This window comes from Aquarana catesbeiana, linkage group LG10 (assembly GCF_042186555.1).
Source record: "Aquarana catesbeiana isolate 2022-GZ linkage group LG10, ASM4218655v1, whole genome shotgun sequence".
Lineage (NCBI taxonomy): Eukaryota > Metazoa > Chordata > Amphibia > Anura > Ranidae > Aquarana > Aquarana catesbeiana.
Window position 1 is genome coordinate 235972605 of NC_133333.1, and position 16532 is coordinate 235989136.

Here is a 16532-nt window from a genome sequence, read left to right on the forward strand (position 1 = left end):
AGTGATTTGTGGGGAGATCCGTCATCAAACACTGAAAAATAATGACAGCGACAATTCTGCAACTGAGCAAATTTCAGTGTTTTTGATTTGATTACATTATTGAATAATTTTTATTATTATATTATTATTTGGTATAATTATTTATAGTTATTTATTATATTATAATTTATTATTTCGTGTTTCAAACTTTATCATACCTGAGATGTCTACTAGACTCTTGTGTGAACAGATTTAAGTGAGTTATTCCTAAGAATTACAGGCCTACAATATAAAACGCCAAATTTCCATGCAAAATAATTGTACCGCTTTGAGCATCAAAAATCTGAAATAATCATACCGCCAGGGAGGTTAAAGAAGAAGAGGAAGGAGAGGAAGTATGGGTATGTGGTATGGAAGGCCATGGTTGGATCAAGTTGGAGTAGTCCGTAGACCTACATTGAAACACCAAGTAGTGGTCTATTTACTTGTGTATTTTATTCCTGCATTGTTTGTGTGTAACTCAAGGGCCTATAATACGTGTCTTATTAAACCTGTACAGTAGGGAAGTTACAACCCCTGTCCTGTTGTTTTTTTGCGAATTTCCTTAGCTTTTTGTCTTGTAAACACAGCAGGGAATGGGAGGAAATCTCTGTAATATGTTATCCAAGTGTCCTGAAAAGTGGACAATTTTAAGCAACAGACAGCATGGATTCATGAAGTTGACAGATAAACCTGATTTCTTTTTATGAAGAGGTAAGTAAAACCTTGGACAGAGGGGTGGCTGTGGACGTGGTATACTTGGATTTTGCAAAAGCGTTTGACACAGTTCCCCACACACTGCTAATGTGTAAGGTAAAGTCTACAGGCTTGGAAATATCAGTTTGTAAATGGATAGAAAACTGGCTAAAAGACAGAATTCAGAGAGTAGTGGTTAATGATTCTTACTCTGAATGGTCTAAGGTTATCAGTGGTGTACCCCAAGGTTCAGCGTTGGGACGCTTACTTTTTAATATCTTTATAAATCATATTGGGTCTGAGATTAAAAGTACCATTTCAGTCTTTGCAGATGACACTAAGCTATGGAGTGGAATAATATCCTTACAGGATGTCTCCAACTTACACGACAACCTCAATGCACTGTTTAAAGTGGTTGTAAACCCTTACAGACCACTTTCACCTAGAGGTAAGCTTAGATTAAGGCTTACCCGTAGGTGCTTGAAATATCTCCTAAACCTACACGGTTTAGGAGATATTTACTATTTCCCCCAACGATGCTGTCTTCTGCGCATGCGCCGATGTATTCGGCGCATGTGCAATCTTGAAAGGGCACGCTGTGCCGTTTCAAGCTGGGGTCATGCCGTGACTGGCGGCTCCCGCGCACATGCGCGGGAGTGACGTCACGCGACTCTGGCCAGTCACAGAGCCGGAGTTCGCAGCCCCGGAAGGAAGAGGGGTGAAGAATGGACGCTCGCTGCCAGTAAGGAAATCGGGGACATCGCAGGCTCCTGTGTCAGGTAAGAGACACATAATGGGCTACTATGCGATGCATAGTAGCCCATTATGCTTTACCTTTGCAGGGAAACAAAGAGGAAGTAAAACCCATCAGGGGTTATAAGCCTCTATTACTCTATCCAAAAAGAGAAAACAAAGTTTCGCCTATAGTTCTACTTTAATAATAGGATGCAGGACCAAGCTGCGGTTTCCAAAGTGAGACTTGAAGACCAAGCCTTTTCTGGCATTTTTTATTTACAAGTTTAAATCAGAATTTTTTGCTAGAAAATTACTTACAACCACTAAACAGTATATATATATATATTAGCAGACCCCCTAGGGAATAAAATGGCAATTGTTGCAAATTTTGAAAAAATAAATAATGCTAAAATGATTAAAAAAAAAACACTAATTATGAGAAAAAAATAGTTAAAAATTGAGGGATCTGTACACAATTTATGAGAAACAATAAAAGAGAAGACATGAATAATTTTTAAATCATAAATAAAAAAAACTACCATGTCAGTTATGTACACAGACCTCTATACTACATCTATATAGATATATATCTTGTAATAATAATAATTAAGCTTGTTATGCATTGGTGAAGGTATGTAAGGAACGGAAACCAAGATTATCAACATATAAGTGGGTAGACCTTGCAAGACAAGTCAAATGTATTTGGAGCCCAAAAGAGTGGGACGGTTGGAGAACACACTGCACATGCAGGGTATAAAATGACTTCCACAGAGGTACATCTGGACCTGGGAGATTCTTCAACGCCTGTACAAACACCCATCAGCATGCAATAGGGGAAGTTTTATATTTATAATTTATCAATTATTTATGGTTTATCTTTTATTGTTCCTTATGTATTTTGTATGTATCCCCCAGTTTTCTCTTATTATTCTTATTTTTATTCTTATTCTTATTTTTCAGTTATCTCTTATTATTCTCATAATTAGTGTTTTTATCATTTTAGCATTATTTATTTTTCAGGTCTATTTTTACCTTTGTCTAGCTACTTATATATTCTTGTCATGTATATTCTTCTGTCATGGACAATCTACTGGACATAGATTTTCCCACTCTCTTTTTTATGTTTATGGTTTAGAATGTTATTTTACCTTATATTTAATGTAGAGCAAACTTTCTAAGCAAAGAGTCAGTTAATTATCCTTCGGGCTTTAGGTGGGCCAGACAAAAAAGAGGATCCCCCTTCGTTGGGACTTTAAAGGCAACAACCACACATAAATAGATTGACGAATATATTTATTGTTTATACATAAAAATGTTTGATCATTCAAACATGAAATGATCATTTAAAAGACATATCAAAAGACATATATTTTAAAAAGAAAAAGAAAATACAAAAAACATGACAGGTTACATAGTTTGTATGACATATTATAAAAAATAACTCTCCGGTACAAAGTGATGTCTCCGGTACCCCTGGTGGGCCAGACTGTGGCCAGTTAGATAAGAAAACATCCTGGTGTCAGTGGGAGTAAACGATGCCCCGTCATTGGATTTAGTAGGAGAAATTTTGTCCCATTAGTGGTATCAGTGGTTGGAATGGTGCCCCATTGTTGGTATTCAGGGAAGGAATAATGCCCCAGTTTTGGTGTCTGTGGGAGAAATGGTGCCCTAACACTGGTGTTAGTGGAAGAAATAGTGCCTCAAGGGCCGGATAAAGGCAAGCAAATAGCCACATTCGGGCCACAGGCCACAGTTTGGAGACTACTGATGTAGAGTACTCGCCTGTATTGAAAACACATTGGCTCTACCTGTTCTCCTTGAATCTTCAATACAATTTTTTAATTCAACCTCCAAACGAGACTACCATCTGTTACCGAGCGCTCCATCACACTCACTCAAGTTTGACAACTGTCACTGGAACAAGAGCAAAGGAGAAAGCTCCCAGGGGGAACATCGGGACTACAACTGGGATACGTGAGATTTGCCATCAATTTGGGATAAATTGCCTCTAACTTTCTTTTGAGTCACTGGAACAGGAAATGAAGGGATGCTCCCTAAAAGGGACAGTGGCAGCAATATGTCTTACTATACTACACAAACAAAGTTTGAGCTTGAGTTCTAATATAAAGTATATCAAGTATATCAAGTATAAAGTATATCAAAACATTTGATTTTCATTCTGGAGGATCACGTGATGTGATAATAGTTCGGGCCCATAGGGAAATTAATTAAATTTTCACATTCAGATTTGGATAACGAGTTCATTCAAATGTTGTCCCATTTGTTAATTCGGATGCGCATGACGCCAGTCGATATTGTCCAATCAGCTCATTCCATTTCTCTTGGTAGGTTAGACTAGCGCCGAAAATATTGAAACCTTCCAATTCGATAATATATCTAATATATAGCAATCTTCTGGACCAAATAAAATATGAAAGAAATGCCGAAGATACAAAACTAATTTCGAACATGAATCACTTCAACATAACTAATATGATGAAAATAAATTCTACAATGAACCAATGCATGCCAAACGAAAATATTCATTGTGCACATCATGTCTTTTAGGGATAGTTCTCACTGCAAAGAGCATTCTTTTACTGTTCTGGCAACAACTCATATTTTGGATTTTCTCTAACTTAAAGGTGTAAATACACCTTTAGCAACATTTCCCAAAAATCCCACCTATGTAGTTCCATATCTTCTGAATAGTACCCACCAGTGCTCCTCCTCTCATTACACGTGCAGCTGTGGGGGCCTCACCACAAAAAAATGCTGGCCCCTCGATCCCCCTCTGTCCTCTGTTGTTTGCAGGATGGTTTGGCCACTACAATTGTGTGGCCCCTAGTGGCCAATACTGAGCTCAGCTTCATAAGGAGCGAACACACATGCATCGTCTGAAAGGCCCAGAACAGCTGCTAGGGGGTTCCCAGTTGTAGGGTTCAGCCTGTCTTGCAAATGGCAGGACAAAGTGGGATCAAGGGGCTTTGTGAAGAGCCCACCACTGCTGACTGTATAGAGGGAGAAGGTGCAGCATTTGAAACAGGTGGATAGCCACTATGTACTATTTAGAACAGGGGTGTCCAACCTGAGGCCCAAGACTTCTATGAATGCAGCCCAACATAAAATGTTTATTTGTTGGTAAAAATGCGTTTACACTAAGCGAACATTTTCGGCTGAAGAAAAATTTGAAAGTGTCTCCTTACTGGACTTTTATACGTTTTATCTTCCCAAAGAAAAATCTCTCACTCTTCACAATCACGCCATTCATGTCATCAGTTTTTCGGCAGCACCTATATTTGGGAGCAAATTTATTCAAAGGATGAAGCACATCAATGGGCAAAACCTTGAGAATTTAGTGAGAATTGCTACTACATCCATCCAACTAGATATTGATGTGTTAGTTTATCAAAAACAGTGTCAGATATTGCACTGTTTGTTTTTTTTTGTTGCTCGGATAGGCACATTATCTACATCAGTGTTTGTTAACTTGTGATCTGCCTAACTTTTTCCACTCGTAAGATACCCTTATTGTTGGTGTGGCCCAAGACAATTCCTCTTCTTCCAATGTGGCCCAGGAAGGTCAAAAGGTTGGACACCCCTGATTTAAAAGAAAGAATTGCATGAGGTTATTTGTGGAAAATGTTGCTGAAGATGAACTTACACTTATCATTGGTGCCAGCTTGAGGAAAAGTGCCCCATTGTTTGTTGACATCAGTGGGAGGCTAATGCCTCGTTTCCACTGAGCGAATCGGTTCGGTACGGTACGCTATTTTGGGTGTTTTCATTATGAAAGCGGCCCATACAGCCGAACCGTACCGCTCCATTCAGGGTCCTGCTTCAGATGTGGGGCCATAGAAAATGGAACAGTTCGGTTAGGGTGGAGCTACGATACATTCCACTGATTGGCTGACAGAAAACCCTCTGCTGTGCTATGCTGAGGCATTTTTTCTAAACCCTGTATGGCCCCTTGTGGTCCCACTTGCAGTGGAAACGCTCACCAGAATAGACCAGACCATTCTAGGCCATTCAAACTGTACCGACCCGAACCGATCCGCTCAGTGGAAACGAGGCAATAGTGCCCCATGTTTATGTCAGTAGCAAGAATATTGACCTATTGTTGGTTTCAGTGGGAGGAATAGTGTCCCAAGGGCCAGGTAAAGGCAAGCAAAGGGCCACAGTTTGGAGACCACTGGTATAGATAAAGTTTAATCATCTAAGTTTTTAATTGCATGGTTGAAAAAGTAAAAATGTCCACTTAGCGTATCCCTAATTTTAAATCAGAGGATGCAAATGTTTGAGGAAGGGCATGCAGACAGAAACCATGGTGACTTCTATTAGAGATTTCATGTACATTGATCTTCACGGGAATGCATGCTGCGTTGTTTAATCTGACAGTTCAGATCCTGTGTGAAGGTCTTGGCCTGACTCAGGTGGGCCACCATTCAGCATGTCTCCTTTGACATGTAAAACAAGGAGCTGGCAGCAGTGTACTTAGAGTTCATCCTCCAGTTTCTGTTAGCTGCCCTATGTCAACTTTCTTATTTGTCCAATGATTGACCTTTTGTAGTCCTGAGGTTCAGCTGCTATTTGTATATATCTTAGCTTTGATTCTCTATGGAGACCTATGACACCAACTGCTGAGTTGTATCTTATGAGGATATTTCGCATTATTGCCGCCTCTTTCTGTTTCTGGGCAGCTTACAGTATTTAACAGGGGCAGGGAGCTTTGCAAGCTGGCTCTTTTATAATAGGTGTTTCAGAAGCAGAAGACACAGGAGGATGAGGCCTTTCTTGATGATATCAGGGTATGTGATCTTTAATTATTACATGGTTATATTGTGCTATGTTTCTGGTTATAAATTTTTTTTTTATAATCAGATTTTATTTTTCCCAAATTTTTGGTATACATACAAAAACATCACATGTCAAACAAGACAGGTACAGTCAGATACAAATATATAATTGAATTGTATTCAATATAATATAATTAAATTGTCTATTACACATAAATATATGGGATTGTGTTACGTGCCAGCAGCTTATTATTAATTTAGTGCACATGGCAGCTCACAAGTTTTATTTTTTATTTTTTTTAAACAATTGAGTTAAGTTTTTTTAATATATATATATATATATATATATATATATATATATATATATATATATTAGTCAGATACAGCCTAGCCTCCCTGGCGGTTTTCCCGAGTCTGGCTCGGGGTTAAATTTCAGCATCATTATCGGTAACCCCGAGCCACACTCGGGATTACATCGCAGGATCCTGGTGCGGTATACTTACCTTGTCCCCAGGATCCTGCGATGTCCCCCCGCTGTGTCTGCGGGCTCTGTCCTCCTCCCGAAGCCTCTCTGTGCCAGGCTCCGTTCCCTGCGAGTGTCGCGACGCACGGGGGGGCGGAGCCTGGCGGCAAATTCAAAAAAGTGAAAATTCATAACACATACAGTACACTGTAATCTTACAGATTACATTACTGTATGAAATCATTTCACATCCCTTTTGTCCCCAGTGCTTTTCCCAGTGCCCTGCATGCAGTTTTATGTGATATATACTGTTCTTTCTGCCTGGAAACTGGAGATTGTCCATAGCAACCAAAAAGTGTCCCTTTACGTCAAAAGTGGTTTTAGGCCAGCTAGAAAACAGGCATAGTAAATTAGAACACTTGCAGAATTGAGCGATAGTGAATTGTGGGGAAATTTATTTTATTATTATTATATTATTATTTTTCATAATTATTTATATTTATTTATTATATTATAATTTATGATTTTGTGTTTCAAACTTTATCATACCCGGGATATCTACTAGACTCTTGGTGGACAGATTTAAGTGTGTTATTGCTAAGAATTACAGACCTACAATATAAAACGCCAAATTTCTATGCAAAATAATTGTACCTCTTTGAGACGCAAAAATCTGAAATAATCATACCGCCAGGGAGGTTAAGATCATTTGGCACTGAACAGGAAAAAGATTGCATAATCATAAAATTTGTAATATAATGCTATGCAAACCATGCAGTCAAAACAGTCATCTGTGAAGTAAGGGCCATAGGGTGACTGTTTTTACAATTTAAATAGCGATCTGATATGCAGCACCTAGCCAGCGTGACCAAATACAATCAAATTTACGCTGAGCATTGCGTAGGAAATAGGTATGTTTCTCAAATTCTATACACTTTTTTTTTTTAACAGAAAAGTTTTTATTTATAACAAAAACAAATCAACAAAAAAAAACATCGGTACAGCTTAATCATACAATGGTGAGGTATTCAAGACATTGAGATAACCGGAGAGTAAATACAGAAGAGTTGGTGATGCTGGATACTGTAAGATCTAGGGTGGACAGCAGGGTGGTGTAATTCCCGATACTAACATAACTCAGTTGAGGAAGTGTAAAAAAGTGACGGGGGGGGGGGTCCTTGTGGATCCAGGAGGTGTTGTGATCGCACCTAGTACATCAGGTGTTATTGGTATTCAGCTTTTACCCTTTGGGGTAAGATTAAGTTGAGGGGGGATACCAGCACCCAGAGGTGGGGGGAGAGATCAAGAGGGGAGGGTACATGAGTCTCGGATTTGGAGACGGGGGTAGGATGGCGAACTTTAGGGGGTCTAATTTGATCAAACGCGGTCGGCATTTCCTAATTTGTAACCAAGAAGCAGAGGCTCATCTCATATTAATGGGAGGTCACTGTCTTTCCCTCCCTCATCCTCCGAACCACTATACCGTGAGCGACCTGGCAGTTACCTATGGGTTCCAGACTTTGTCAAACTTTTGGGGACACTTGCGCCCCATAGACGTTAGTTTGTAGAGGGGTAGCACAGAGTCTACCAGTGCACGCCACTGGGCCACCGTCAGGGGAGTCGTCAATTTCCAGTGCTGTAGGAGAACTTTCCTGGCATAGGAACACAGATAGAACAGTAGTAATTTGGTGTAGAATGTGTCACTAATTCTGTGATGCCTAAAAGAAGGACCTTAGGGTCCATTGAAACTGAAATCTTGGTAGCAGTATTAACATCCGCGACTACTTTCCTCCAATATTCCTGAATGATCGGGCAGTCCCAGACAACAGTGGTAATATGTTCCAACTGTCGTTGGCATTTGGGGCAGAGTTCTAATTGTGTGGGATATATCCTGGCTAGTCTTTGGGGGATGTAATAGGCCCTGTGCAAAAACTTCAGTTTAATAAATCTATCTCTAGCTGAGATTACTGATGGTATATATTGTTGTAGTGCCAGTTCCCAGTCTTCCTCTGATAGGGTGGGAATATCCACCCTCCAGACACGGAATAGGGGGGATTCCCCTTCTGAGTCTCCGCATGTTAGACGGAGATATATGGAGGACAAGATTCTATCTACCCCACGAGACATAAGAAATCTCTCTATCACATGCAGTGCCACGGAGATTACCCTACGAAACTGTGCCTGCGCTGCGTGTTTCAACTGTAGGTATCTGAATAGCATTCACGAAAACTCTATACACTTATTTAGATCTTGCAACCAATCCTCTGTAGTGGGCGGGATGCTGAGACCCATTATCTTTTTGCGTGCAACAAATAGCGATCTGGAAACCACCAGAGAATCATATTTGTCCAAGGAGAAGGCGTCAGTCCTACCCAGAATGCAGGTTTTAAGGTCAATATATAACCCATTATCCACTTGAAGACTAGGTCTTTTCTGGCACTTTTTGCTTACAAGTTTAAATCAGTATTTTTTGTTAAAACCCCCAAAACATTTTATATATATATATATATATATATATATATATATATATATATATATAATTTTTTTTTTTTTTTTTTTTTTTTTTTAGCAGAGATCCTAGGGCAGTGATAGTGAAGATGATAGTGAGATAGTGAGATGTTTTTGAACTACATTTCCCATGATGCTCATGTACTCTACAGTGTAGTTGAGCATCATGGGAAATGTAGTTCAAAAACATCTTCTTCTGGGGTCAAAAAGACTCAAATCTCTCCTTTACCTTTAACAGCAAAAGATCAAAAAAACATTTTTGTTATATATCTTTTACTTTAAAAAAACTAAAAATTGTCACTTGCGCCCTAGACTGGAAGTGACGTCATGATCTAGTACAGGGGTAGGCAACCTTTAGAGCACAGTGTGCCCAAAAATATTTTCAAAGAAATTGAGCATGCCAATTTTATAACAAAAAAATGTCAACTTCACACTCTCAATCACGAAAAGGATTTTTTATAAAGTAAATGCTGTAAACTACTTTAGTAGTGAGAAATTAACATCCTGCACTCTCACGTCTCAGATCAGCCCCAATTCATGCACCTTCACACCTCAGATCACTGTCCCCCCTGCAAATCTGTTTCACCACTGTACCCCACTGCACATCTGCCCCACCACTGTAACCCCCTGCACATCTGCCCCACCACTGTACTACCCTGCACATCTGCCCCAACCTCTGGACCCCCTGCTCATCTGCACCACCACTGTAACCCCCTGCTCATCTGTCCCACCACTGTAACCCCCTGCTCATCTGCCCCACCAATACACCTCCTTTCACATCTGCCCCACTGGTCTACCCCCTACTTTTCTGCCTCGACACTGAACCCCCCTGCTCATCTGCTCCACCACTGTAACCCCCCTGCTCATCTGCCCCACCACTGTACCACCCTGCTCATCTGCCCCACCAATGTACCCCCTTTCTCACCTGCCCGAACAATGTACCCCCTTTCTCATATGCCTCACCACTTTAACCCCCTGCACATCTGCCCCACCACTGTACTACCCTGTACATCTGCCCCACCTCTGTACCTCCTGCTCATCTGCCCCACCACTGTACCTCCATGCACATCTGATCCACTACTGAACCATCTTCTCATCTGTCCTAACACTGAACTTATATGCTCATCTGTCCCACCACTGTAACCCCCTTTCTCATCTGCCCCATGACTGTACCTCCTGTATATCTGTCCCACCTCTGTTACCCCTGCTCTTCTGACCCACCACTGTAAGCCCCTGCTCCACCGATGTACCTCCTTTCTCCTCTTCATCCCTCTGTACATCTGCCCCACCGCTGTAACCCCCTTCTCATCTGGCCCAACACTGTAACCCCCTGCTCATGTGTTCTACTGATGTACCTCCTTTCTCCTCTTCATCCCTCTGAACATCTGCCCCTCCTCTGTACCCCCTGCTCCTCTGCCCCACTGCTGTAACCCCCTGCTCATCTGCCCCATCAATGTACCCCTTTTCTCATCTGCCCAACCACTGTACCTCCCTGCACATCTGCTCCACCACTGTATCCCCATTCACTTCTGTCTCACTACTGAACCACCTTCTTATCTGTCATAACACTGAACTCATCTGCCGCACCACTGTAACCCGCTTTCTCATCTGCCCCACCAATGTACCTCCTGCACATCTGTCTCACCTCTGTTCCCCCTGCTCTCCTGCCCCACCACTGTAACCCCATGTTCATCTGTCCCATCAATACACCTCCTTTCACATCTGCCCCACTGCTCTACCCCCCTGCTCTTCTGTCCCACTGCTGAACCCCCTTCTCATCTCTTCCACCACTGTACCTCCCTGCACATCTGCCCCACCGCTGTACCCTCCTGCTCTTCTGTCCCACCTCTGAACCCCTCCTGCTCATTTTTCCCACCACTGTACCCTCTTCTCATCTATGATATGTGTGATATGCAGAGTGGTGAAAGGAAGCAGAGATGAGACACATCTACCTGTCCTGGCACACTCATCCTGCTGATCCACCTCTCACATCCAGCCCATGTGCTTCTGTGTGATGTATGGGATGTATGGGATGTATGGGATGTATGGGATGTATGTGATGTCACATAAAAGCATCTGGAATGGATGCGTAATGATGAGCTCAGGTCAGGGGCGTTTTCTGAAAGCAGTGGGCCTGTGTGCAGGATCATAAGTTAGGCCCCCGCAGCTGAGAAAAAGTGGTTGGGTGTGATTTTCATTGCGCTGAATACTGGCTGTGGCTTAAAGGGACACAGAGTGCCGGGGTTCAGTAGTAAGTGACGTAAAGATTCTGGAATTATTTCAACAAAGTTCCCAGAAGCTTAACAGTAATTCCACAAACTGTCACCTGATTGTGGTTTTCTTATAATTTTAATGTAATTGTAATGCATTAGTGTCTCACACTTCTCACACTTCCCTGCTTTGCTCTGCTGATGGGGAGGGAGTAGAGTGCTAGCAAAAGAGGCTTGGCGTGCCGGGGGTTGCCTACCCCTGACCTAGGAGATGTATCGGATTTTCCTAGGGTCGGTTAGATTTGCTGCAGCAGGAATCAGGGTGCTGGTTATAATTTATGAATATACAGTATATACTATGCTACCCAGAATGCAAGTTTTGGGGTAAATATTTAGCAAAGTACCCATTATACTTTTGAGGGTCATGATAAACCAAGACCAATACTTTTTGAGTTTGGAGCATCACAGGAGATGTCTCATACTTCCACAGGGTTGGTTATGCTTGCTGCCACAGGAATCAGGGCACTGGTTATAATTTATATAAATTTTTAATGCACATAAGCTGCATTTGTTCCTTGCATATAGAAACTGACGTTCCCGCTAATTAGTGCTACAGAATTGTGCTTTTTGTTGCCATTACAGCAAGTCTGTCTGCTCTTGTTTGTTTAGTCTGGTATCTACATTTATCATTACTCTAACAACTTCTAATTTCTTTCCAGTGTTCTTCTAAGTGTCCTGTGTCCTGTTCCCTCTGATGGCTTCCCATTCCAAAGCAGTGGTCTGGCCCCAATCCCAGAATCCTCCTCGGGTACGGTTCAATGCTAAATCCAAATCATTAGACTTCATGGGCTTGTGGATGCTGTTTTGTAATTGTTGCTAAAGTATTTTGCGAAGAAGGATGTCCTTTCCATACCAGGAGACAAACTCAGGCTGCCTGGAGTCCAAGCCACTAGACCATATGGGAGGTGTCTTGATCTCTGGATCTCTGATGGTCCAGTGGTGATCCAGGTTCAACTTCAGGTTTGGAAAGGACATCCATCTTCCCAAATTATTCTTCTATTTGTAGCTTTCAATCTACATAGGACAGTTTTTCGTTGACACAGAACATCACACAAAGCTGCACACATAACTAAGTTGGAAAGTCAGCTTGTACCCCTTGGGCTTATGTTCTTTCTTCTGTTCTGCAGATAATGTTGAGTGTTTCCTGGACTACATGGAACTATGGGTGCCCAGGAAAATGATGAATGGCTTGCTTCTCTGGCTGTCCCGAGTCATGCGATTTCCAGGTACAGATAGATTAGTAGAAATTTTGTGCAGTTCATAATGGGATATATGTTAATAAACTTTTACTGCTATCTATAGACACCAGTTATAATTCAAATGTAATTCTGTTTGCTATGACACAATTCATTTCCTCAGTTTTTAGCAGATAGTAAATAGATGGTACTGTGCTCACTAGCAGTGTTAATTTCGTAGGCGAAAATACTTTAGTCGACTAAAATACGACTAAAACGAAAACAATTCAGATGACTAAAATATCACTAAAACTTAAATGGCATTTTAGTCAAAAGACTGTGACTAAAACTAAATCGAAATTTGACGTCAAAATGAACACTGCACTACCACATAAGAATAAGTAGAGGGCAGGATCTACTAAGCTGCTGAAAGAAAAAAAAATAAGAAAATGGCTTTTATTATTTTTTTTCTTAATATTTAATGTTCATTATACACTATATGACCAAAAGTGCCTGCCTTTACACACACATAAACTTTAATGGCATCCCAGTCTTAGTCCGTAGGGTTCAAAATTGAATTGGCCCACCCTTTGCAGCTATAACAGCTTCAACTCTTCTGGGAAGGCTGTCCACAAGGTTTAGGAGTGTGTCTATGGGAATGTTTGACCATTATTCCAGAAGAGCATTTGTGAGGTCAGGCACTGATGTTGGATGAGAAGGCCTGGCTCGTAGTCTCTGCTCTAATTCTTCCCAAAGGTGTTCTATTGGTTTGAGGTCAGGACTCCACCACCCCAAATTCGCTCATCCATGTCTTTATGGACCTTGGTTTGTGCACTGCTGCACTGCAGTCATGTTGGAACAGGAAGGGACCATCTCCAAACTTTTCCCACAAAGTTGGGAGTATATCTTGGTATGCTGACGCCTTAGGAGTTCCCTTCACTGGAACTAAGGGGCCAACACAACCCCTGAAAAACAACCCCCACACCATAATCCCCCCTCCACCAAATGATTTGGACCAGTGCACAAAGCAAGGTCCATAAAGACATGGATGAGCGAGTTTGGAGTGGAGGAACTTGACTGGCCTGCACAGAGTCTTGACCCCGACCTGATAGAACACCTTTGGGATGAATTAGAGCAGAGACCGTGAGCCAGGCATTCTTGTCCACATCAGTGCCTGACCTCACAAATGCGCTTCTGGAAGAATGGTCAAACATTCCCATAGACACACTCCTAAACCTTGTGGACGGCCTTCCCAGAAGAGTTGAAGCTGTTAGGCTGTATTTACACCTGAGCGTAACATTTTCAGGCAGAAAGTCGTGGGTTTTTGCCACGTTTTTACTGCGTTTTTGAACAGGTCAAAAGGTCACCAATGTAAAAAGAAGAAAAACGCCCAAATCTGCCCGAACTGAGCTACAAAAAAAGATCACAAACGTTTTGGAGCTTCAGACGTTTGGCTTCTGGCGTTTTGGAGTGGAGATGTGAACCATCTCCATAGAGAAGAACTGATTTTTTCCCCTCCAGCGTTTTGTAACTTCAGGCTTCAAGCTACAAAATGCTCAGATGTGAATGGGGCCTAATAGCTGCCAAGGGTGGGCCAACTCAATATTGAACCCTGCAGACTAAAACTAGGATGTCATTAAAGTTCATGTGTGTGTAAAGGCAGGCGCCCCAATACTTTTGGTAATATAGTGTATATTCATGTAATATGTGCAGCGCCATTACAGCCAATAGAGTTTACAGTTTTTGTTGGATTTTTTTTTTTTTTTTAATATTTTAAATTTGCACTTCTGTTTGTCAAAAAGCAATACGTGTCCTGTTGAATAGGTTCATATTGGAAGCTCTGTCTATCATTTACCTTTACCTATGTTGTTTAAGTTTAGCAAAAGCGGCACAGGCAATGGGGTGGATTTACTAAAGGCAAATAGGCTTTCCACTTTACAAGCAAATTTTCCTTTAGCTTAGTAAGTGTGCTGAATATTTACTTTGCAAAGAATACCTAATCATGTGGAAGAAAAATATAGTTGTTTTGATTGCACATGATTGGATAATGGAGGTCCACAAAGCTTCATCTCATTCATTTGGCTCTCGGGCAGCAAAGTGAAAATTCCCTTGCAAAGTGAACAATCTCTTTGCATCAGCAAGTTCCCCCCCAAGATCTGTATGTGGTCAGCAGTGAACACTGAACTCTGATTGACACATTTGGCAATTTTATTGCATATGGGGTTGATTTTCTAAAGGCAAATAGGCTGTTCTCTTTGCAAGGCAATTTTCCCTTAGCTTAGTAAATGTGGTGAAAATTATTGTTGCAAAGAATACCCTATCACATGCAAGGATCTTGATCCCATTCACTAGGCTAGGGGAAATCACCTTGCAAAGTGAATAGCCTATTTGCCTTTAGTAAAGCAACCCAAAGGAACCTTAGGCTGTCACACTTATGATCCTGCCCCTTGCGAGAACTCGCCAGCGGAAGGATCACAAAGGACAACAGTGAAAATACCTGTTTCCATATGAGCGAGGCATCAGAATGTCAAAAGACAAATGCACATATTTTGGGACTCTTTAAAATTCAAGCAATTTTTTGTTACCAAACTTCATTTATAGAATTGCCCATACAGCATATCAAAATATTAAAATACAATACAAAAGGCAAGTCATAAAAGATGTGGTGAGGTCAGCGATAATGATCTTTAAGTTCCTCTGGAAAACACGCTTCTTCAGGGCCCCTAAAGCTTCAAAAGTATTGTAAAACGTGAGTATCACATGCCGTTTTGGGGCAATCACAAATTATAATGGGGAGCAGATAAAAAGCCCCCCACCAGCCGGTGGGGAGACCCTCCGGAGTGCCACATAAACAAAATGGCCAGATTGGAGGTGTGGGATAAGTTACTAAGAGAAAGTACCAGGGTCCAAACGTAAATTGTCAAACTGGCCAGTTGAGAACAGGTAAGCAGTGCCTTGGTAAAAATGCTCATACAGTATGAGGATATACTTGCCAGTCCATATTATCCATGTGCATGTGGTAGAGAGTCCCATCCAGTAGGGGATCATGTGATAAGGAAATGCCTGACCGGTTTTGCCAGTCTTACACCCGCTGTGTCAGAGGTCTTACATCAGCTGTGTCAGAGGGTTTGACGCAGCTGGTGTAAGACCTGCAAAACCAGTCAGGAATTTCCTTACCAGATGACCCCCTCCACTGGATGGGACTCTCTACCACCTGCACATGGATAATATGGACTGATAAGTATGTCCCCTTATGAGCACTTTTACTGCTGCACTGCTTACCTGTTACATATGGACATGTAATGCTGTTATGGGCAAACTGATGTGATCCTGAGAAGTCACAGATTAAAATACAGCCTCTCTATATGTGAGGGGCTATGACTTCCATCCTGCCTCTGCTTTTCAATGTGCTGTTCTAGATGTCTTCCCCAATAGATGGACCATATTAAGCTGAGGTGCCAGGAAACACAATTGCAATTATAATCAGGCCAGGCTGGAGGTCCTATATATTTTGGGAAGATTTGCTTCTAAGCACATGTTTTCTGTCACACAGTCTATATTTGTTCCAGGAACTTGGAGGTGAGCATAATGGCCTTGGAGGATCATACCTTTGATGATGAAATATATAAGATATGAGAGGCTTTGATGGGTTATTTTGACCCATACTCCTTGAAGCTGAGGATGTTGTCCTTGTGTCCCTAGACGGATGTTTGAATGGTCCTATTTACATTTTTTTTCACTACAGAGAATGGTGATTTGTGATTTGCATATTATATGAAAATAAATCTGCAATTTTGGGACTGTTTTCAGTATTTCCTCAGACTTTTCTCATACTGGTTTTTATTCTATAGATCCCCTTGCTTAAGTATTT

The 16532-nt window shown here is 41.4% G+C and overlaps 1 protein-coding gene across 1 annotated transcript in view; it reads left to right on the forward strand.

The window, feature by feature from the left end:
- Positions 1 to 337: 337 nt before the first annotated feature.
- CIROZ (ciliated left-right organizer protein containing ZP-N domains) overlaps positions 338 to 16532 on the forward strand; it is a 41343-nt gene continuing 25148 nt past the window's right edge. The window contains exons 1-3 of the mRNA XM_073603463.1: positions 338 to 732; positions 12146 to 12234; positions 12614 to 12712. Coding sequence (XP_073459564.1) covers positions 725 to 732; positions 12146 to 12234; positions 12614 to 12712 — 196 coding nt within the window. The 5' untranslated portion in view covers positions 338 to 724. The remainder of the gene's footprint in view (positions 733 to 12145; positions 12235 to 12613; positions 12713 to 16532) is intronic.